General features: G+C 44.1%; 1 protein-coding gene across 5 annotated transcripts in view; it reads right to left on the bottom strand.

The window, feature by feature from the left end:
- GREB1L (GREB1 like retinoic acid receptor coactivator) overlaps nt 1-24,502 on the bottom strand; it is a 260,458-nt gene that overhangs the window by 14,325 nt on the left and 221,631 nt on the right. For all 5 annotated transcript variants that reach the window (XM_033837607.2, XM_033837608.2, XM_073790574.1 and 2 more), the window contains 8 exons: nt 22,107-22,287; nt 20,146-20,338; nt 13,394-13,527; nt 9,710-10,049; nt 5,628-5,743; nt 4,707-4,951; nt 1,856-2,427; nt 1,573-1,675 (listed from right to left, as the gene is read on the bottom strand). In XM_033837607.2, coding sequence (XP_033693498.1) covers nt 1,573-1,675; nt 1,856-2,427; nt 4,707-4,951; nt 5,628-5,743; nt 9,710-10,049; nt 13,394-13,527; nt 20,146-20,338; nt 22,107-22,287 — 1,884 coding nt within the window. The remainder of the gene's footprint in view (nt 1-1,572; nt 1,676-1,855; nt 2,428-4,706; nt 4,952-5,627; nt 5,744-9,709; nt 10,050-13,393; nt 13,528-20,145; nt 20,339-22,106; nt 22,288-24,502) is intronic.

Below are 24,502 nucleotides of genomic sequence, written 5' to 3'. Positions count from 1 at the left end.
AAGCCCGTGCACCTAGAGCCCATGTTCCACAAGAGAAGCCACCGCCATGAGAAGCCCACATACCGCAACAAAGACCCAATGCAGCCAAAAATAAAAATAAACTTATTAAAAAGTTATTTTTTTAAGTTTTAAGTTTTATTTTAAAAGTATGCATTTTATTTAAAAGTTAAAGCTTATTCTAGTTTTTAAAAAAGGCATCCTTGTGCCTCTCCAGAGCACCACTGCATTCACCTGCACTAAAGTGTGGGTGAAGGAATAAAGCCAAACTAACAGTGCTTCTCGTTACAAAGGCCAGGTTTGACTCTCACGGCTGTAGGCCCTGTAGCAGGATTTGAGGCGAAAAGTAAAGGCATCACTCTCCTGCAGCGCCAAGGAGCCTGGGGGAAAGTCAGCGGATGACGGCCCTCATTCCTGTCTGCTTGGCTCTGCCCTTGCACCTGGGGCCCAGTCCGCTCCATGCAGCTCAGGGTGTTTCAATCCCCTCTGTGGTGGGCCTGGGGGCCTGGTACAGCTCAGCTGGGGACAGAAACAAGATGTGGATAGGAAGATGGAATTGTGTCTGTGTCTGGAATCATGGATGTGAACTGGTGAGGATGGAAATAGAGCCAAAAGCCATAGTAAAATGATTAAATATGGCTGATTTTACCTAGTCTTGTTCTGAACTAAACTAGTCCCTTGGGCTGGTCACAGAACAGATCCAACTATTCAGGAAAAGCAAGTGAGGGGAGGTCACCAAGGGCTAATCTGATGGAAGATGACAAGGCCTTTCCCTTTTCTGGACTCATCTTTGAGGGGCTGGGGAAGAACTACCACTTCTCTCTCCTGCCCCTACCCCTCCCTGTTTCTTCCAGCACACGGTCATTCTGTTCTGAGATGTGAAGCCATAGTTTGAAGCCACACTCCCCCGGCTGCAGAGCTAATGCTGGCTGACCCCTGCTCATGCCCCCTTTCTGGCCTTGCTGGACAGGCTGCAGAGCAGAACTGCCTCCTTCACAGGTGACAGCCGGGGTGGAAGGGCCAAGAAGCCGGGCAGGAGGCACAGGCTCGTCTGTCAAGCACCAGCCCCTGCATCTTACTGCCAGTGCCAAGGGGTTGTTTACAGCACCAGGGTTCTGTTCTGCTCCTGCAAGTTTTCCTTTCGTCGTAGCAACCCACACACCTTCTCTCGGAGCCAGCAGGCAAAACATAACGTCTACTCTGACGAACCAACAAAGGCCTGGTTATGCAGAGTATAAAACATGCCCTGGACCCTTAAGCAGCAGACCACCGCACTAGAATTTTAAACCTGGACAGTTTGACCATCTGAGCAGTGAACCCACCTGACAGGACTTTACGAGATGTCTCTTTGCCCAGCGTCGCACAGGACACAGAGGGGATCGGGGGTCGAAAAGAGGGGAAGACCCACCCCGACCTCAGGGAGCTCAACGCGGCCACAGCTTGCTTACAACTCTTTGCTGGCTCACGACCTTTAATCTCTCAAGAACCCTGCCCATGGGCGCATGTATACCTCCAGGAGGACGCGGGAAGCTCCGGCTGTGGTGTTAATACCCACGCTGCCGGCTCGGAACTCACCGGTGTTGATCTCTGCCTCGTCGTACACGTCCACCTCCAGGAGCCTGATAAGCATACGGAAGAGGATCCTCAGGAACTGCAAGTAGGAGCCAGTCTTCCCCACCTGGTGAAGAGAGGTTTAGGGAGGAGGGGTGGAAAAGAGAAAAGAGATTTCACACGTGAGCTCTTCCGCGTCTCCCTGCAGGAGTGGGGGGCCTCCGTGCCCCAACCACCGGACCCCAACAGGAGACCCCCTCTCTGGCCCTTCCTCCAGAGCCCCCAAGACCCCCGTCCCCTTCCCTACCTGCGGGGGCCCGGTCAGCAGCAGGCGGCGGGGATGGCAGGGCCGCGCGCCCGAGGCGGGGTCGGCCTGGTTGCCGTGGTCGGCGTGGTGCGGCCGCGCCGCGGTCCAGCGGCGGTAGTAGAGGGACTGCTCCTCGGCGCTCGCGTGCCCGGGCAGCAGCGGCCGCAGGGGGCTGGCCCAGGCCACGTCGGGGTGCGGCAGCAGGGCCGCGGACGCCGGCAGCTTGCCGCCCCGCCGCGAGCCCAGGAGGCTGTAGGCCGCCTTGGACAGGATCACGACCGGGGGCAGCGCGGCGTGCGCGCCCCGGAAGCCCGGCCCCGGCTGTCCCGGCCACCGCGGCGCCCCGGGCCCCGATGAGAACGACGACGGCTTGGAGGTGGTGCTGCTCGCCATCTGGGGGCCCAGGGAGTCACACTCCTGCTTCAGGGTCTCTCCGACTCCCGCCAGGCCCGCCGAGACCCCTTCGTCCAGTCCCACGCTGTTGGCCGGGCTCCGGAAGCTGGGGGTCAGGGGCTGCTTCTGGGACTTGTCGGCGGTGCTGGACGAGCTCACCCCGTTCTCCATGATGGAGCCTGAAAGAGGACGGACAACAGCCCGCCGCGCGCCCGCTCTGTCACCGCCGCCCCTACCAGGGGGACCGGCCTGGAGGCCGGGGGGCCCGGCGGTGCGCGGACTACAGAGCGTCCTGCCCCCCTCCCCCAATCCTGCGTGGGGTCGGCCAGTGGAGACGCCACAGGAAATCTGTACTCCCCCCGCCACGCCCCGGCTTCCTCCGGGGCCCATGTCTGCCCATCCCCCCACCCGCTCCCTGGCGTCTTCAGGCCGCGTGGTGGTCCGGGCGCCCTGGGGTTGACCACGCCATCTCCTGCTGCATCCTGCCGGCATATTAAACTCTCCTCAGGTTACCTCGTTTGGATAAGCCTTTTGATTCATTCCAGGACCCTGACCGACACAGGCTGACATCCAAGTCCTGCCCCAGTGCCACTCGCCTCCTTCTGGGGGTCCCAGGGCCCCATACTTCTGGCTCTGGATACCTCCCCAGCGTGCAGCCCCTTCCATGGACGCCCAGACCAGTGTGGGAAGCGGCTCCGTGGGAAGGGAGAGCTTTATCTCCTCCCAGCGAGATGCTGCTTGTGCCCAGAGATCCCTGCACCTGCAGCCAATTCACTTCAAACGTGTTTTCCCCTCTAGTCCATCAGCCCCTCTTTGGCTTGAGGACAAACCAGAAGCTCATTACACTCAAGATTGCAGGCCCTCTCTGGCTCAGACCGGTGCTTCCCAGGCCTGGGGGTCATATCCCGACCTTGGGAGATCCTAGATGAATAGCCAGTAACCAGAGGCTCGTGACACCGGCACTCCACTGCTCATCTGACTTTTGTGTGAGGGCTTTCCTCTCCGTTCATCGGCCCTGGAGTCCACAGGCCTGCACACCTTGGGCAGTGAGCCCCCCTGAGGACCCTCAGAGTCACCCCGAGGCCGGCGGGGTGTGTGTGTGTGTGTGTGTGTGTGTGTGTGTGTGTGTGTGTGCAGCACGTATATCCTGAAAGCGGAGAAAACTCTAAAAGCAGAAGGCAAATCATTACCTTTGTGTGAGTTAATCAGAACAAGGCCAGAATAGTGGGGCTTGTGGGGCTGATTAAAGAGCCACAGGAAGGAAGTCCAACACTCATCACCATCGCCACCCCTACCTTCCTTGCCTCTCGGTCACTGATGCTGGTATCCAAAAGCTTCTAGATGTGATAGTCCCCCTCCCCTCTATTACCCTTTACACTCCTCCCAACCTCTCCCCTTTATTCTGACCTGGTCGCAGAGGCAGAACTGGGGAGCCTGTAGTGATGGGGTGGGGGAGGTACAGCCCTGACCCCTGACTGAGGGGAGCAGCTGGGCAGACCCCAAAGGACAGTCCCCATGCTCTTCCAGGCTGAGGGGCACCACAGAAAGTCAGAAAACCCCACAGATACCTGCCTTTCAGTTCTCATAGGGAGCCTATCCGACAGCAGCTGACAGTGAATAGAAAGACTGGTGCTGCTTTTGGCCATGAAATTGTGTGTGTGTGTTTGCGTGTGTGTGTCATGGAGATGAGAGAAGGGAAGCACGGGGGAGAAGGAACACAAATGGTGGTTCCCTCTGCTGTGGAGTTTTCATTTTTTACCTCTTCTCTATACTTCATTACATTCTCCAAGTTTTCTATATAAAGCTTTATTATAACTTTCACAGTCAGAAAAAAAATGGAAATAGTGCTGTATTTGCTTAATACTATTTATCAGAAGAAAACTGATGCCAAGCACTGCCATCAACCACACAGTAACACAGTAAGAGAGTGGCTGGCAGGCTGCAGACTGGATCGTCCCAGCCAACCCACGGTCCCAGAGTAGCCTTCAGTATACAAACACTTTGCCATTAAGTACTTAGAAAAGTCACTCATTCATTCATTCATTCAAACAAATACTTTGTGCCAGATACTAGGCCAATTAGCAAAAACTTACAGCTTCAGGATCTGGAAGGAAAAGAAGGCCTTTGTGCAAATAGCAGATGCATAATATCTATGAGATGATTAGGGTGAGAGAGACTAGGGAAAATGGTGGCAGCTGGGGTTGATGACATTTATTTTCTGTATTATTTAGCTTAGCAGCAAGCTCTTCATTAAATGCTTCCCCAGGAACGTATCTTGTGGCTGCTCGAGAGTCATGTTTTCCAAGTATCTCTCCCGGAGAACCAAGGTCTGGACAGGATGCCTGAGTCACCCAAGGCTCTGAAAGCCTTGATGGGAGTCAGCAGATGCCTCTGCCTTCCATACTCCTACCCCCCTCCTCCCTCCTGCCTCTGATCCCTCGAAAGAGAAAGTACTGACCTGAGGTTCCAGTGACGGCACTGCTGTTGCTCTGGGGCCTCTCCAGGTCCATGAGCAGCTCCTCGGCACCGTTCTCGCCGACGGCGGCTCTCTCTTGCTCCTTGCCACTAAGGTCCAGGGCAGCAGTGGGCCCCCGGATGACCTCTTTTGAGACGTAGCAGCACGCCAGACCCACCTCCTGCTCCAAGGCCGTGCGAGTTAAATAGCTTGAATCAATTAACCGGAGGTCACAGTACTTCAAAGACCTGCACGAAAGTAAGGATATCTTTGGCGAGTCTGTCTTTGGTGAGGCATGCCATGTCTATGTGTGTCTGGGTGTCTGGGCGCAGCGCAGCAGTCAAAATCGTGAGCTTCGGTGCCAGGTAATGCCTGATGTGCACCTCAGCTCTGCCACCTCCTAGCTTAGGACCTCGGGCTACTCACTTCATTTTCTCCACATATAAAATAGAGTAACTGTGTCCAGCTGACCCAGTTACTGAAAGGAATGAATGGCATGACAAGGGTAAGGCATTTAACACGATGCCTGACACACGGTAAGCGTTCAGTGAGGGCTGTGATTATTGGTGCTGTTGCCTTCCAACCTACAGGCCCTGGGTCCCTGAGGGAACAGCAGACTAGCAGACACTTCATCCCCAGAGCTCCTCACTGGGGGCAGTGCTTTTCCTCCCTGCCCCTCTGGCTGCCCTGCTTCGATGCATAAACACTTCTCATCTGTGGCTATCTCCCATTCCCCAGATTGCTGGGCTGTCTCTGGAAAGTCCAAAGAAAGACTCAAGGAAGGCTAAGTTTCTCATATCCCCGAATAAAACAATGCTCTTCTCACTTGCCAAGTGAATGAAATGGGTGACCGTCAGCCAAGTTTTCACCACCAGCTCAGGTGGGTAACTAATGGAAAATAAAAACTAACAATTCACATTGTACCTGGGAAAGGTTTCTCCAAGGGGATCTTTGCCAGTTAATATCACAATACAAGGCAGACCTTCTAGATCTTGGTACGTCCGAGGGGTCCACTCTTCTGCTTCATTTCCTCTCCAAGTCTGTAGAAAGGAACCCACACAATAAAATTAAAACCCTTCATTTAAGTTCCCACCTTCTTAAAGGTTTCTACAGCCAGGCTTTATACACATCTGTGGTTCCAAATGACTTCCAGTAAGTGTGTTTGTGTGTGTACATATATTTTAATTACTACTAAAAGACATGCACACAGCACTCTAGAAGAATGTAGCCTTTCGTTTTATCGCAGTAGGATAAAACAGGAGATCTTGGCTTATATCATACATTAGCCACACAGGTCAAAGAAACATACAATATGAAATATTCCACCGATGGTGCAAACCTTACAGAAATCCTAGTTAAACTAGTTGACTCAAGGCTCTTAAGTACACTTCCTTCATATAATGGACAGACTCTTCAGACTGATTGACTGAAAAAGACCATTTCAGTTGTAAATGACTAATAAAAGAATCTCAACAAAACTCCTCACACGTAGTCAACTTCTCATATATATAAACCCATATACACACACGAATATCTTTAATAAATGGAACATCAATCTGAAAACATGAATATATCAAGAGGAAGAAAATCCCAACTTGAAAGATGTTCAAAAGTGAAAAGATCTTATAGACTTTTCTGTCTGTTTTAGAGCAGAGAGAAAATAAACCATCTCTTAAGTAGAGAAGGTGGTTTCTACTACTTTTTATGAAGTGTGTAGATCTAACTGTGCTTTATATCGGCTTTCTAGCAGGAGTTATAAGAAATGAACTGGCATTTCAGATAATGCTTTTGGGAACAAGGACTAAGAAGTGAGGTATTAAGTAATGCATACAATTTTATTTTAAAATAGACTGGTACTTCCTTTGCTAAAATCAGAATGGGATAAAAAGAAATATATCAGGCAAGATATGATATGATATAACAGAGTTTGTTTACTGATTTGTTGATGTCTAGGAAAACCAGTCTTTGGAATTAAATATACCCACGATTACTGCAAGTAAAATGCATATAACTTGTAAAATTGGAAGAACCAACCTGAATCCTGTTGCCCAATCTGTTATCATATGTTTGCCACAGAGAACTCAGTGGGTCTACGTAACTGTTTACAAGTTTGAGAGACTTTCTATGTCTTAGAAAATTAATCTGTCAAAATATTTTTTAAGATATTACAAGAAAGTTTCTCCCCCCAATTCAGTTTTCCATATATTTTCATGTCAAAGGGAACCAGAACATTACCTAATTCAAAGCAAATAATTCTGCAAATAGGAATCGTTTTACTCATAAGCCTTCACATTGGATTTATGATATCCCTGACACTGGGGTCTCCTCGAATATATTTCATCGTTCTATCAAGAATGAGGTTGGGTTATAATGATGGGATAACAGATATTATGTTTTATAAGGAGATTTATTTTCAAAAGATGATTAAACAAATTCCACTTTTACTCTTGACCAAGCAGAGCTAGCTAAACCCCCTATAAAATGCTTTTCTGTCACATTGTTACTTCTGATGATTGATGGCTGCCATTCTCCTATGGATCTGTCATGCCCTCAGGATGATTTTCCTGCAGAGGCAGTTAAGACAACACAAAAGACTAGGCGAGCATTGACTTCAGGGATAATATGGGGTTCAAGGCCAAGGAAACCTAATGAAAGCTTCACAGGCCTTCTGGATGAACTGATTTATTTAGATATAAACCTTGTATCCTTCCAAAGTACTTGTTATCACTTATAAGTTAACCACGATTTCTAAAGGATAATTAGAGGTAAGCACAAAAATAAGACCATCTAATGGAAAAAGAGGCATTGGATTTTACCCAGCGTTAGAGATGAAAGGCACACTGCTGCTATCTCGTCAGTGGTAAAGTTGGTAATTTAGAAATAAACAGGTGAAAAAGAAGAAGAGTGAATGAGAGTCAAAGAATGCTACAATGGTTAATTAATTTAACAAATTTTTACATGTGCCTCTTTTGTGCCCTGAAACTTCATTGGGTGCTATTCATATTGAGAGGAAAAGTCCTCATAGAAATTTCAGGCTATGGGGGTAGAAATACAAGCCAATAAACAAACAAAATTTTTAAAAAAGAAATAAACAGGTGAAACAGAGACCACCTGGCAAGTGGTCGTCTTTCTTAGGATGTGAACATTCCAAAGGGATTTCGAATTTTCACTTCCACACAAATAGAGAATATAAAAAGGATGGATTGATGTGATCGAGAGGTTTTGAGCATATGGAAATCTCTTTTGTGTGGCTGGTGCCTGGCAGTGACTCATGAGAATTGAGATATAACTGCTTTGAGAAGTAATTACTTGAGACCCCCTTCGTGTATGGCGCACACTCCCAGCAGCCCTTTGGAAGCCCTGCAGGTGATTCTGATGTGCTAGCAGCCAGGCTAGGAAGCTCAGGTCTTGACTGCAGTTTTCAAACAATGGCCCAGAGGGGCATATTATTTAGGACTGCTGAGTTATACCGACTTAGTGATTGGCATTCCTGAAGGGTCCGAACAAATGACCTAAGACTCTGTAAGTAGCTGCACTTGGTCAGGGTCAGTGGAGACCCAGAGAAGTCCCTGCAGCCTCACATCCTGTTAGACCATCTCCCTGCAGTAGGTGTGTGAGACTTCACAGAGCAGTGCTGATAATCTGCTTTTGCAGATTCCTCATCATTAGCATTATTCAGATTGTCCCACAACCTATGCCTCTATGAATTATACCGTAAGAAGAATTTCAGGACTCTCATTTGTTAGTTATCCCAGGAATTCTGCTGTAATGTGGTCTATGACTCTAAATTAATATTGTGAGCATTATATCTATATATCCATATGTGAAACGTAAATGTTACAACTTCCACTAAATAGAGGAGCTTCTATTTTTAGACAGATTTATTTGTTCCAGCTACCTATCAAGCTAATGCAAGACATTTTGTTAGGTAATAGAATACAATACAAAGGCTTACATTTGCAAAATGCTTTATGAACACTAAATAATAATCCTCGAATTAGAGCTCTTAGAGATCATGCAGTCCAACACTCTCATTTTGCAGCCCAAGGTCGGAATGCAAATCCCCTAAGACTACGTGCTTTCTTTTCATACAATTTATGTCAAACTAGGTTTTTCTTCACCCAGTTTAGCTCAGTGTTTGGTGTGCAAGGTGCAGAAACCATGTCGGTCTACCCCAGACACATAGTACCTAGCTTAGTACCATATCTATGTGTACGCAGGATTTTATGAAATGCTGTCAAATGTCTGGGACACATTGGATTATAAAAGTCCCCAGAAAAGTCTGAGCAGGGCATGAGGTAGAGATTTAGGTTAATTGATTAAGAAATTATCCCCCGCCCGCCATGCCTGACAGGAGGGGTTCAGGAAAAGCAGTGCGTCCCTGGCCGTGCAGGGGGGCGGGGCGGGGGTGGAGGATGGGCGGCGCTTAGCCATGCACAAATCTCTCCGCAGGAGGCTCGGCTGAATCTCAGCCCAGACCACGCCTTGAGGCCAAAGCAAATACAAAGAAACAGCAAACAGTTGGGGAATCCACATGCACGAGGGTGCGGAGTAGTTCTCTATGAGCACTGAAGATGAAACAGGATACTTTACCCACTCTGAGCAGACAGATAGGCTACACGGACAGAAAAGATTCAGTGAACGGATGATACTTAAAGGCGTGCCCCACGGAGGTCCGAGAGAACAACTTACCTTTTTTTCTGAGAAAACAGATGGCCGTGGGCTAGATGCATCTCGAACAAGGTCAATAAACATGGGGTGAAATTGGGTCATCGCATTTTTGCACCTGCAGTTGGAGAGCATGGAAGACCAACTGCATGCATGTGCTAAAAGGGGGGCCGGACAGAATCTTATTAAACTAGAAAAGTGGACACGTCCCTTAGTTTAGCCTTAACATGGTCACGAAGATCACACCGACACATGTGCAAAACTCTATCAAACTCAGGCCTCTGAGCCACCTACACGGGAGTCCTAGAAAACAGAACAAACGTCTGTCCGTTGCTAACCTTTAATCGCGCCACAAAGTGGGCTGCGACACTGAGTTCAGAGGCGGGGTTCCCGAGGATGATCTCGAAGCGGTACTGCAGCCCCAGCTTGTCGCGCACCTCCTGCAGCCGCTCCTTGGCCAGCATCGCCAGCTGCACGGAGGGCACCCTGAGAATGAGCATGTGTCCCCTCCCACTTTTGTTTTTTCCTGGGCAGCTGAGGAGGTCATCCACGATGCTGAGTGTTTCCGGCGTGCTGTGGTCTCGGAGGGACGCCATGGTGGTGAGAGCCATCAGAGCCTCCGAGTACTGCTGGATGAGGAGGTAGCAGCGGACGACCATGCTGTGCAGCCTGGGGTACCTTCAACAGAACACAGGGAGCTAGCATCTGGGTGTGGGGCCCACTGGGACAGCGAGGTCTGTGCTGTAGGAATGCAGACTAAGCATGGCGGGAAGGGGTTCGTGACAGGAGTGGGGCTTAAGCTCTAGAATGACCTTGAAGCCCCCATCACTAGAAGGAAAAGGTGAGCTCACAGATCCTGCTGGGATAGGTACAGCAAGTTCACAAGGTTTAGGGACAGTCTAGTGACCTGAGCTTCTTCCCGTGCGGTCTCTGGACCAGCAGCATCACCCAACAGCAGCACCACCTGGGAGCTTGTTAGAAACGCCAAATCCTCCCACCACACATGTACTGAATCAGAATCAGGCTGGACAAGGTCCCCAGGTGATTTGTATTACATTGCATTTTTTTGTGGGGGGGTATAGTTTTGTGTTAGTTTCCACTGTGTGGCGAAGTAGAGTTCCCTGTGCTATACAACAGGTTCTTATTAGTTATCTATTTTATACAATCACATTGCACTTTTAGAAGCACTGGTCTGTTCATATTTTCAACAGAGCCATAATGGATCATCCCTAGATCCTAACCTCTTGCTGGTGGCTTGGGGTTAGAATGCTTGTTAGCTTATTTCTCTTATACTTAAGATTACAGTTAAGGAAATTGAGACACTAATGTAATGTCTGTGGAGTATCAGGAGTAAAAAGAGTAATTATTATTGCTAATTTGAGGTCAGCTCCTTTGTAGCAATAACAATATCTTCCCATAAAGATGGAGAAAACTTGGAGCTGGCTGGAGAAATAGCACCCCCTAGTGGTGTGGCCTCCTATCCACCTGAGCCCCTGCTCGGTGGAGGGTGCCCAGCAAATAGTAGGGGGTGTCCTTGACTCACCTCAACATTCCCCTCCCTCCACCCTTCACTGGACTGCCAAACTGGCAGTTTTTACGATTACAGAGCAGGCAGAAAATAAACCTCTCATTAATGCGCTATTCCTCAGAAAGCCAAGCCTGCTGACAGAATGAATACAAATGGGCAAAGAGGACCCACTTGCAGGCATGAAGAGGTGCTTGCAGATATCAAGAAAGTAGGCATGGGCAAAGCAAGGCCCTGGACCCGAGCTTGGCCAAGCCTCTCGTGGAGCCTGCAAAACAATGGCGGATCTGAACTTCCCTTCTGGATGCCAGCTGGTAGCACATGCAGCCGCCTAGCAGCTGGGTAGGCCAGTGGGGGATTTCACCTTTGCTCCACTTTATAATTCTATTTAAAGTGAAACAGTCGTCACCAGCCTTACACAGAAAAACCCAGGGGCAAATACCAGTTAGGGTCATCAAATGACTAGTGTGGTTCTGAAGTACTTAGAGCTGGAAAGGACCACAGATTCCCTGGGTTCTGACCACTCCACCTTCTCATAGAAGGAGGATGAGTTAAGGGTTGGGAGAAATTCAGCTCCTTTCCCGAGATCATCCAACTGGTCAGAGACAGAGTGTGGATTTTATTCAGGTCTCTGACAATGTCTTCTTACGTGGTAAGAATTTAGTAGATTGGGGAAAAGTAAAGAAATCCTTCAGTTCAATCAGTCCTGGGCCAATCCCTTCAAGTGTTCAATAAATCATAGCTATTATTAGCCCGGGGTGACTTGGCGAGAGGAAGTGGGCACAGATGATCCAAGTTTAAGGCTTAATGCTCTTTGCTGGGCCATGTAGGAAAGCCAGAGTTAGATCAAAGAGTAACTCTGACATACAGGCATTTAAATTTCACACTGAAAGAGCTATGAATTTAGAAGTGAATAGTTTCCCTAGTTTGTTTTGTTTGTATTAAACTGTAACCATAGTTTTTTGGTTTTTGGTTATTGGTTTTTTGCGGTACGCCGGCCTCTCACTGGTGTGGCCTCTCTCGTTGCAGAGCACAGGCTCCAGATGCGCAGGCTCAGCGGCCATGGCTCACGGGCCCAGCCGCTCCGCGGCATGTGGGATCTTCCCGGACTGGGGCACGAACCCATGTCCCCTGCATTGGCAGGCGGACTCTCAACCACTGCGCCACCAGGGAAGCCCGTAACTGTAGTTTTGTAAGTATTACGAAAGTTGTATAGGAGTTGATGGGATCATCCATTAAAATACGACTTATAAAACTTCGAGTGATGTTACTGGAAGAAAAGATAGGTTCCAAGAGGGCAGACGGAACAGAAGGGTGGGAAACAAAGGGGAGACTCATGGGATGATTCTGGAAATCTAAGATCACATGTGCTGTGAAAGGATTAACGTCTCAGTGTCAGTTAAGTCTTCTCAAATCCAACAGCTGCAAAAATATAAAATCCTACTCAAGCCTGCTTCTTTTCCTGACACTGCATTATAACTTGCTGGGTAGGATGTAACCCCCTGTCCTCATCTTTATTTCTCTTTCTTTTTTCTTAGCAAAGTTATAGGGCAGCTTGTTAAATAGATGGTTTGTGATCAATTAGAGCCAGTTTTAAGAACTAGAGCTACTAAAAATTAGAATGTGCCTCATCAAATAGTGCCCAACTGCCCCCATCACTGGATGATCAAACAGAATACTGTAGTGGAGGGCAGGGAGGGACCTCTAGTAGGCTAAATTCTTTTTTTTTTTTGGCCACACCTCACAGCTTGCAGGATCTTAGTTCCCTGACCAGGGATTGAACCCAGGCCACAGCAGTGATTGCTCCAAATCCTAACAATTGGACTGTCAGGGAATTCCCTATTACGTTAAATTCTAATGCCTCTGCCTAATTTTTGAGTCTATGATTCAAGATCAGGGAGGAAAAAAACCCAGAAAAACCCTTTGCTCTTCCAGAGTCTGACCTGGAACTGGGGAAGAAAAAGGAGACAGAGAGTCATGAATCTTAACCCCAAGGTCGGGGATGGAGGAGGGCCACTTAGAACTGAACTCACTTAAATGATCTGTTTGTTCTTTAATTTTCTTCAGTCTACACTCCAAATCTCTCAGAGTAAAGTTTTGTTTTTACTGAGGGTACTTGCCTGTGGTGGACAGAGGAGAAAAGAGAGGAAAATGTAAAAGTGTGGGGAAGGCCAGACCTCAGAGGAATGGTCTTTAATAAGCAAATCCCTCTGTGCCCAAGTGCACAATGAAGCCTGCCTGGGAGACAATTCAGAACACAGAGAGTGGTTCTACCTCCCACTCTGAGTCACTGGTTTCCTTTGTTGGTCTTGGATGATCATAGAAAACCCATCTGAGTGAAAGGTCATCTTAGGAAAGGCTATTTTTATTCTGCCTTCACATGTCATTTGCACAGCCTGGGCTCCACCAAAATTCCCTGTGACACTGACACAAAAGACATTTGGCTATTTCAGACATGCAAGTACAGCTAAAGAAAAGGTTGAAAGTCCTTATTTACCTCTCCAAGAGTGTGTTCACCATCTTTTCAAAAGTCTCATCACATCTCAGAAGTGGGCTCGTGATTCCCCACTGAAGAGATTTACTGTACTCGTTCATGCCGAAGTACAGCTTCTCCTTGCAGCTCATGTCCTCCTGGTTCAAAACAGAGCAAAACCCAGTGACGGCAGGATACAATGTGTCTTATTTTCTGGGGGTCGGGGGAGAAGGGACCTGTAATAGGCTATTGCCTAGAAGGTTAAAAAAATTGTGAATAAGCAATTAGGACTACATCAAGCTAAAAAGCTTCTGCACAGCAAAGGAAACAAAATGAAAAGGCAACCTACTGAATGGGAGAAAATATTTGCAAATCATTTATCTGATAAAGGGCTAATATCCAAAATCTGTAAAGAGCTCATACAAGTCAATAGCAACCCGCCCCCCCGCCACCAAATCCAATTAAAAACTGGGCAGAGGATCTGAATAGACATTTTTCTAAAGAAGACCTACAGATGACCAACAGGTACATGAAAATGTGCTCAATAGCACTAATTATTAGGGAAATGCAGATCAAAACCACAAGGGGCTATCACCTCACACCTGTTAGAATGGCTATCATCAAAAAGATTAGAGATGATATGTCAGTAGATGCAGAGAAAAGGGAACCCTTGTGCACTGTTGGTGGGAACGTAAATTGGTGCAGCCACTATGGAAAAAATAGTATGGAGGTTCCTCAGGAAATTACATATTTGTACGTGTGTGTATGTATATATACATATATTTGGTGATGAATGTGTTAATTAACTAGATAGGAGTCCTCATCCTTTAAAAATGTATACATAAATCATCACAATGTATACTTTAAATATCTTTTATCTGTCAGTTATACCTCAATAAAGCTGAACAAAAACTGTGTTTCCTTATATAACCTGATACCAACTCTACAATCATCTCTGAAGCACCAACTGAAATTTCCCTTCACTTCAAATGAACTTAGTATGTGATTAGTGGTATGCTGATATGCTTTCTTAAGGCTGATTATAACTACATCGATGGTTTGTTTTCTCTATCTTTTGTTCAGATTTTTTAGAGGAAGAGCTTTTCTTAGGCTTGTAGAGTCAGAAGGTCAGATTTTTTTCCTTCTCGAAGCAGCTCTGTAAATTGATACATATGAGTTCTATAGAACTCGCTGGAGATCAAAAAACTCAAAAGCGCCTCTATTACAGAAATTTTAACTTTTCTGATGTTATTTAATGATGGTGATTCTCTTGCACTTTTACAAACAAAATTCATTTTAAAGGTGAAATATATAGTTTTCTTCCTTCTAAAACAGAACACACAGTATTTAATCTAGGCCCCTTCTTGATGATTCACTCATCACTATGAAAATGAATAACTATTTTGGGATGTGACACAAAGATTTCCTCAGAGGAGCCTGACATGTGTGACAAACTGCTTGTCCTTAAACTAAGTAGCTCCAGAATAATCAATAAACATTTTGAGTTCATGTATCTGGTGGGGTTTTTTTAAAATAATTTTCCTTCCTCTGTTGTACACTACTTTTTCATAGTCATTTCTTCTTGCTGTCATGTTGCCTGTGCATTTTATTCCCACTTTTATGTGTTGTTTATTATGTACTGACATTTTTCTTTAAACACTCTCCAACTCATAAAGGTTACACAGCAGCTTAAAATATATAAGACGAAATTAAGCAATGAGAGGAAGAAAAGCAAGGGTAAGAGCAAGGAGACTGGGCCAGGGATGAAGTTAGTACTCTCAAAAATGCATCCCAGAAGTTTCTGCCGTTTTGTTAGAAGTGGAATGCGAATTTGGTTCTGAGCTTTTAAGTAACCCATCCAAAGAGATGAGCAACTGTGTCATTTATAAGGTCCCTAAGATAAAAATAAAATACTATAATTGGCAGCTTTTAATTTTTTGAGCCCACCCCCCACCCCCCCGCCAAACCAGCTTATCCTGCTTATTGGAACAGGGTCTCATTTGAGAGTAAATATGCTTCCTCAGAGCCTTACAGCAAAGATGGAGCGACATCTATAGTTTACTTGTTTGCTTGTTTCTTTCTGGATTCTTGGCTGCGTTCTGAATAGCTGTGTCAAATCAGTCATTTCAGGATGAAAGAAGTCAGTCACCTGAGTTTCCCTCTTTATCTCGACTTGGCACAGAGTAAGGGGAAAAGCTTTATCTTACATGTATGTGGTTTTCACATTTCTTCTCATCCCCAATCATGTTTCTTTGGGAAGAGGTAAAAGCCGACTCCAAGCCTGCTCCTTTCCCTGACAGCATTGTAACCTGCGGAACAGGAAGCCTCCACCTGTTTTCATTTTTACTTCTCTTTCTCTTAGCAAAATGAGAGGGCAGCTTGTTAAATAGATGGCTTATCACCAGCTGGAGCCAGTATGGTTTTAAGAACTAGAGCTACTAAAAATAAGAAGTGAATAGTTCCCCCTTTCTGTTGTGTTTGCATTAAACTGTAAGTGCAGACTTGTAAGTAGAAGTTAATGGGACTATCTTTTAAAATACGAGTTATCAAACTCAAAATGATGTTCCTCTAAAGAAACACACGTACCCAAGTATCACAAATCATAAGTGATACAATTTATTGAATCCTTGTATCTTTGGGGATAATGTCCCTTCTCTTAAGAAAAATATCTCCCCTCCCAAAGTCCTACCCTCTCAGTGACCCCCAGATGCAGCCCTCCCTGTCCTTTCACTACGGTCTCTGCTTTTCCTCCAGCCAAATGCTCTGCTCTGTGGACACTGTTTCCTGGAAGGTCACCAAGGATTCCTGAGGCCAAACCCTCAGTCCTTGGCCTCACTGCCCTCTCAGCCGTTCTCTTCATTACTTTCTTCCATGATTTTATCTACACCAGCTGCTTCAGTGATTAGCATTTCTGAAGTCTATTCCAAATCCTCATGGTAAAGCCCTAATCACAACTCCCACATTGCATTTGCGACTGTGCACTCGTCCCAGTCTTCACTCAGCCCACATCCGTCTCATCTGCCCTCCAGAGGTCCACCTTCCTCTTGACTTCTCTTTTCCAACTAAAGGCATCGCCTCAAAGATATCTCTGACCCTTCCCTCTTCCCCAATAAATAAATCCTAGAAGATTTACCATTTCTTCCATCCTTTGTATTTCCAGGACCACTATTCTGATTTAGGTTCTTGTTCATTCTAACCTGAAAAGCCAGATGACACATCTCCCCCTTTCTAATCACTTTGACTTGGCCTCTATAGTTGATAACTTGCCTTAAACTGCAACCTCTTAGTAGCTACTAAAGCTGAACTCAGAACTCAGCAATTTCACTCCCAAATGCATACCCAACAAAAATGCATACATATGTCTACTCAAATGCTTAAAGCAGCACTATTTGAAATAAGTGAATAGGATGAATAAATGAATTGTGGTGAGTCACCCAGCGTAATCTATATACAGCAAAAAGAATGAATGTTTTATGACTCATGCAAAATATAGAAGAATCTCACAAACAATGTTAAGCACAGAAGCCAGATATAAGAGAGTGCCTACTGCATGATTCCATTTATATAACGTTCAAAATGGGGCAAACCAAGACAGAAGAGTGCTTCCCTCTTGTGAGAGAGTGCCTGGCTTCTGGAGTGGTGCTAGCGTTCTAGTTCTTCATCTGGGTGCTGGTCCCATGGGTGTGCTCAGTTTGTGAAAATGCATCAAGCTGTACATTAACATTGTGAATATAAAAAATACAAGAAATATGTATATTCTGCTATTTCTTTTTTCTTTTTTAATTTAATTTAATTTTTTTTTTATACAGCCGGTTCTTATTAGTTATCCATTTTACACATATTAGTGTATACATGTCAATCCCAATCTCCCAATTCATCACCCACCCCCCCGCCACTTTCCCCTCTTGGTGTCCATACCTTTGTTCTCTCCATCTGTGTCTCAATGTTATTTCTAATACTATGCCCTTGCTAAAATATCGTTCATGCCTGTGTAATAAGTGTAAGCTTTTCCAGCCTGGTCTCAAAGATTCCATATGTATATTTCCAGGTTTCTTTTCATCCCACTAAGTATTCTCTGAAAAATGTCTGATGCTTATTACTCCTCTGTGGTCCTGCCCGAGCTGTCTGCTGCCAGGAGTGGCTGCTCCCCTGTCTGCTCTGTCCTTCCTCTCCTCCAAGGCCCATCCCAAGTGCTCTGTCCTCTATGTCGCCGTTCCTGATGCTCTCAAATGGGTGGGACTTCTCCCTCCTTTCAACCCACAGAGCACTTTGGTTTTCTGCAATTGTCTTACTCTACTTTGTTTTTGTTACATTTTTTGTTTTGTTTTGACAAATTGTATATATTTAAGGTGTACAACTTGATTTTTTCTTTTTTAAAAAAATTGAGATATAATTGACATAAAATTATATTAGTTTCAGGTGTAATGGTTTGCTATCTGCATATGTTGTGAAATGATCACCACAATAAGTTTAGTTAACACCCATCCCTCACCACACACGGTTATAATTCTTGTTTTCTTATGGTGAGAAATTTTAAGATCTACTCGCTTAGCAACTTTCAAATATACCATACAGTATTATTAACTATAGTCACTTTGCTGTACATTATTTCCCCAGGAATTATCTATTTTATAACTGGAAGTCTATACCTTTTGACTACCTTCACCCATTTTGTCTACCCTCTAGCCCCCGCCTCTGAAAACCACCAATCTGTTTTCTCTATCTATGTCTTATTCTACTTTGGAATAATAGTGGCTTTTATACGTACTTTGCTTTCTCCTTAAACATCAGCTCTCTGTGTGTTCTTGGAAAGATCTAACACAAGCCCACAAGTGCTCACTAATATTTTTTGAGTCTACTTTCTTTGCTTTTCTCTATTATTCCTTCTTTAGGACATTGGCTTCAGGATAACTAAAGGAAGCTAATCACTAGAGCTTCGCCCCTAAATGTGTAAAGTTGTTGTAAATTAGATTCAATGTTTTTACCTTTTCTCCATGCTCCTCTCAATGTCATAGGGATGATTTTTTAAAAACTTTAATTAGAATATAATAACTCCCCACCCCTCAACTATTTTGAATATGATCCTGGGTATCATATCCCTAATCCACAAATACTTCACTAGATACCTCTAAGATTGGAATCCTTTAAAAAATATAACCACAATACCATCATTATACTTAAAAAAATTAACCACAATCATAGGAATGACTTTTAAGGAAAATTATTTTAAGGTTGTTTCTCTATTATTTCACATCAGGAGAAGACAAAGGGCAGAAGCTATGAGCCCATCCTCCTATCACTGGAGTGATCCCTTCCAGAAAAAGACTGAACCAACTGTTCAGAATAGGATAGTTCTCCTTTTTCCCCCCTAACAATATATTCAACTTAACGTTTAGTTGGAGCCCTATCTGTTGGATTAAAAACACTGTTTCCTTTTATCAGTTCTACTAGCTATCCCATTCCATGTCAGGACAACTACTGGGGTAGACCCTAGGCACACCATACGGTTTTGGTTCAGAGGCAAAGGAACTCTGGCAGCCTCTTATCTCACCCATAACTTGCCCACCCAATTCATGGACAGAGCTAGGGTGGAGAAGATACCAGCAAAGTGAAAGCTCAAAGCAACCTCCTTGTGACAGTCAACACACCGAGACAGTTCTCACAAGGGAGGGACTGGTGATGCCAACGTGAGTCAGGGATCTGAGCTTGCTTGATTGTAAAGGACATACCAATACTCAAAGAGAAGGGCTCCAAGTCTTCTTACCTACTTCATAACAGAGTGAAATGCATTGGGTTGAAAAATAAAGTTATTCTTATGTAGGACATTTCTGGCCTCTTTTACTTAAACATGTTTATTTAAAAATATCTCACAGTTCAATATTTCTAAACAAAGGTTCTATTGCTTAACAGCTGATCTTTATTGTTTTTTAATAAAACTCATTTTTTTATTTGCTAATATATTTAGCTTACAGTTTATAGGTCACAGAAAATATCTTTTAAGTATTAGGGACTGGACCTGGATGTGTACAGTGCTGAGCTATTCTCAACGCATTAAATGACACTACTGAGTAATTTAGAGTGTTTTGTTTTGTCTGTGGAGTCCTAACCACTGGACCACCAGGGAATTGCTGTTTAAAGTCTTTTTTTTTTTTTCCTTTTTGGCCACACTGTGCAGCATGTGGGATCTTAGTTCCCTGACCAGGGATCAAACTCGTGTGCCCTGTGCTGGAAGCACGGAGACTTAACCACTGGACTGCCAGGGAAGTCCCCTGAGTAATTTAGAGTAACAATACCAGCATCTTCTGTTTCAACTAGAAGTCTGTGAGAATTGATTAAAAGGAAAAATTCAGTTGCTGGGAAGCATGAGACTAATTAACATATAGATATACATCTAGATCAGTAAGACTGAAACAAGAGGACAATAAAATTTCCAAGTTTTAGATTGGAATGAATCATTTAAAGGCACAAAGCTAATCCAGGATATTGAGGATGGTGTCAGCTGACATCACATTTTAGGGGGACAAACTATACTGGATAGACAATTTTGTATCTGCATGATAGCCCAAAAAAGAACCACCGAATCAAATTTATAGAGGACACTATTCACTAGTTTTTAGTGAATAATAATTGTAATTATATGGAGCTTTTAGAAGAGAAAGCATTATGTTAGTTAGTTTTTTGAACTCTTTTGCCGTGACCATATTTTATTACAAGATTCTGCTCCCCAGGGGAACTGAGAACATGACTGTGTATCAGAGGGTAGAACAGAGACTCACTGTGCTGTCCAGCTGTATCCAGTGAACCTCGTTGTTGGCGCTGATTCGGGACTGTTGGGTCTGCAGAGTGTATGGGCAGGAGGTGACCTGGAGCACAAGGAGGTTGAAAGCTTCCAGAACCTCTCTGCAGTTAATGACTCTGTCAGCCAATCCATGGCCAGGTTCACCATGTGACAAAGAGCCCGAAATGACACTGTAGAAATATTGAAAGTCACATTAAAACCTCCTAATTTAACTGATTAGATGCAGAATCAGATATCAAAATGGAGGTGGTGTTTTAGCTCTTATTTTTCTGGTTCCTATTAATTGGGGGCAGGAACAGAAGCAACCAACATTAGATTTGGAAGGCAAAGAGGACCCACCTTCTTACCCCTTTCAGACAAATTTCAGGGATTTTTTTTTTTTTCCTTTTTCAGTTTGTCGCTGATATACCTCAAAGTGTAAACTCAGTTATCCAAGCCAAGGATATCCAGCTCCGTAGCTGAGGTGCATCACTTCAGTTTGAAAGCCCACCTGAATGAGGGAGCTCTCCATCAAAATATGATGCTTATAACTGTGCAATGGTCTGTACCCCCAGAGAGGCCCCAAAGCTACAAGGGATCCCCTCTGTGTTAACACACTCTCCTTCCTCACTTGAAGCTGCTAGACCGTGGGGAGGACTCCTCCGGCCTCCTCCCCACGACCAACATGTTCATATCTCTGAGTCATTTTCAGTTCCGTTCAATGTGGAGGTATCCCCACCCCACCCCTCTCCCTCTCTCCCTCTCTCTCCCTCTCTCTCTCTCTCTCTCTCTCTATCTATATATATACATATATATATGTATATTCAAAAAAGTAATCTCAAGGCCCATGAGGATTAAATACAGAGAGATCCAATGTGTAATCCTCAGAGCTATTACCCCAAACTTTCAAAGATGAGGTATACAAGGTCAGTGAGCTACTTCTGCTCATAGAACATGAGCAGTAACTGAACAAGGTGTGGGCAAAATTTCTTTTCTTTATCTTTCCTTCCTCCCTCTCTCCCTTCCTTCCTTCCTTGCAAATCTAACAAGTTATACCAGGTCTCATTTACACCTACATATGGCTCTGGACTTCAGATTATGGAGTACCAAACACATTCTGGCTTCTGAACAAGTGTTTTTGCAATTCTGACATTTCTACCACAGATCAAAAAAATTCCAGATGCCTAACCTCAGTGTGTCCTAAGGAAAGAAAATCTATGAATGTTTGATGATGCCTGAAATTTCCCTCCCCTGACGTGGTGAGGACAAACCATGATATGTAATATTTGACAACTATTTGCCCTTAAAAAAAAACAACAACAAAAAACAACTACTTGCTTTTTTCAATCCATAGGAACAAAGATACCCCCTACTTGATAAGTACTGTGATTTGATCTGACTCCGTCACACTACACAAACTGTTATTTCATTAATAAGCCCATAAAGAGATAGGATGGTCTCTTGTTTAAACAGGTAGATTGCAGAAGGTTTTGGATCTGCTCTCAGATCATTGAAGTGGCATCTCCACTGCTGCTAAAGGGAAGAGGGAAGAGAAATGGCAGGAAAGGAAGGAAGAGAGGACAAGGAAAAGGAGAAAACAAGAAGAACCACGAGGAGGAGAGGGGGTGGGCGGGAAAGCACATGGCCCTTCTGGGAGCTCACTCACCGCAACCCCCTTGTTGCCACCCTTTCGCTGAAGCAGCTGAGTCCCACAATGCTCTTAAGACCGGATTTTAACAGGAATTTGTAAATTCGCCCACAGTACAGTGAAAATAAAATCAACATTAAAGTGGTCAGAAAAGTTGAGAAAGCAAGGAAAGGGTGGGAATAAGTTAACCATGAGAAGATGCCAACTGGTAGGGTCCATGGTCTTTCAAATCACCACCTTTTAAATTATTTAGTACATGACCATTACTGCTCTAGAAGAAATATTGTATTTGCTCACTCTGAAGCAATCACCTCGTTAGTTCCACATGGGAGTTGTCATGAACTAGCACAAACAGTGTGTACGGGTTCTGTTTCACCCTTCTCATAAAAACTTCAAACTTGGTTTGAATCTCATTGTCTAGGCGAACAACATATTTCTCTGCTCTCTGATAGGCTGTCCCATTTTCCTCCAGACCCAAGTCTACAAGGACACCTGCCAAGAAGAAAAAAGAGTTTATCTTTTTTACACACATGTCTATGAGATTAAGTTCAGTACTGATATACTGGGTGCTAACCATATACAGAGATTTACAGAGCAATAGTTTTCCTTTTCCATATTCCCCACAACAGTTTTGAAGAGGAAATATCAGGTTTCCTTTTCTTTAGAATACCACACCCCACCTCCCATACTTCATACAAATGACAACAGGGACTGACCTGATACGTTAAGTAGAAGCTTGAATGTACGAGACCTCTGTCTAATTAAATTCTATTTATATGTGAAATATAAACTTATATTTATATGTGAATTTAATTATGTCTAGTTAAATTCTATATATCTGCTAACAGCTACTATAGGCCACTTGGAAAAAATGAAGCTTTGGACTAGAGCTCTTGGCCAAATTGATATAATCGTGTAAATCTTCCTTACCCCAAATTTAGCGACAAAACACATATAAGAAAAAAGGAAAATAAAATCTGATATCCAAAGATACATCACTAGATCGTGAGCTTTTTTAGGTAGTATTTTACTCATTTTATATAGTGACAGTGTTGCACAGTACCTAGAGTATGGGATGCCCTCAACGATTATTGGATTATGTACCAAATTAATAGAATGAACTGAATTACTCAAGATAATTATATTGTCAAAATGTTAGAAACTGTAAAACTTGTACTGTATCATTATCTCTGTCTATAGTAAAATTATTTCTACATAAAGACATTTAAAATAGTTCTAGGCACATGAAGCTGTTGTTGGATAATTAAAACACCAAATCCTCCTTTAAAATGAAGAGACAAAGTGGCAATTATGTGAGGTGAAGTGTGTGTTAACTAACCTTATTGTGGTGAACATTTCACAATACATACATGCATGAAAACATCACACTGTATACCTTAAACTTAGACAATATGTTAATTATAGCTCAATAAAGCTGGAAAAAAAAACACTGCCCCCAAACAAGGGTGCACAACACTCCCCTGCCCAAGACACTCAGCCCTCTGAGAGGAGAGCCTTGTCACTCAAGCCCATGACCCTCCAGGCAGAAGGAACCAGAAGACTGATTAGGGTTAGATATGTCACATTTGGGGGTTAGATATGGTCCTCCAAGGATATCTATTTTATATCCAATATCAGCCACATGTACCAGTTCCAACTGTGTGGAAAAAAATTTAAATTAAAAAAGATAAACAAGTTAAGTGAAGAGACTTTTATGAATTATGTTGACTTAGTTTTGTTTGTCTAGTTTTTCTTTTCATATAAAACCAGACTAATTAACAGCTATATGCAATTAGCATCTAGATGCCGTAATACTAATAGCTCTAAATGGTATAAAAGAAAACAGGAGGGCTTCCCTGGTGGCGCAGTGGTTGAGAGTCCGCCTGCGGATGCAGGGGACACGGGTTCGTGCCCCGGTCCGGGAAGATCCCACATGCCGCGGAGCAGCTGGGCCCGTGAGCCATGGCCGCTGAGCCTGCGCGTCCGGAGCCTGTGCTCCGCAACGGGAGAGGCCACAACAGTGAGAGGCCCGCGTACCGCAAAAAAAAAAAAAAAAAAAGAAAATAGGAAAAATGTTTTACCGTATGAAAAATTCATCATACCAGAAAAGGTAAACAGAAAGGTAATTTTGCTTTCAAACTTTTTTCATCAGGAGCCTTTACTCAGAGATTGTTTTCAATTTCCACCCACGTGTAGTCAAATGATGTTGTGAATATTTCCAAAAGCAATTAATCAAACATTTAATTTGGCAAGTAGTCTGATTTTTTTGGAACGTGGATTGCTTATAAAATTTATTCAACATTCGACAGAGATTTACCGAACATCCATTATATATCAGGTACTATGTCAGGTATTGTGCTCAGCCTGGGGATACACAGGAGGGCAGGACAAACAAAGATCTTAATCTCATGGAGCTTATGATGGAGAAGATGGATATTTTTGACAAGTGTCATGATGAGAGACAAAGTCCTCTGGTGTAGAGGAGGTGAGCAGAGGCACAGAAAGAGGACCTACTTAATCTCTGGTGGTTTCTGTTTCCTTATTTGTAAAATAGGGAGAGTAGAACCAGTTGAAAATTAGTCTATATTTCCTAAGTTTATCCGTAGGAAATAAGCAGTGAGAGTTAGGAAGCTCTTAATATGATAAGACCATAAATAATTCACAAAGAGGAAAAATGTATCTTATGGATAATTGAGTTGATCACATT

This window comes from Tursiops truncatus, chromosome 13 (genome assembly GCF_011762595.2).
Source record: "Tursiops truncatus isolate mTurTru1 chromosome 13, mTurTru1.mat.Y, whole genome shotgun sequence".
NCBI lineage: Eukaryota > Metazoa > Chordata > Mammalia > Artiodactyla > Delphinidae > Tursiops > Tursiops truncatus.
Note: the sequence above shows the minus strand (reverse complement) of the source record. Positions and strands in the feature narration are given on the sequence as shown.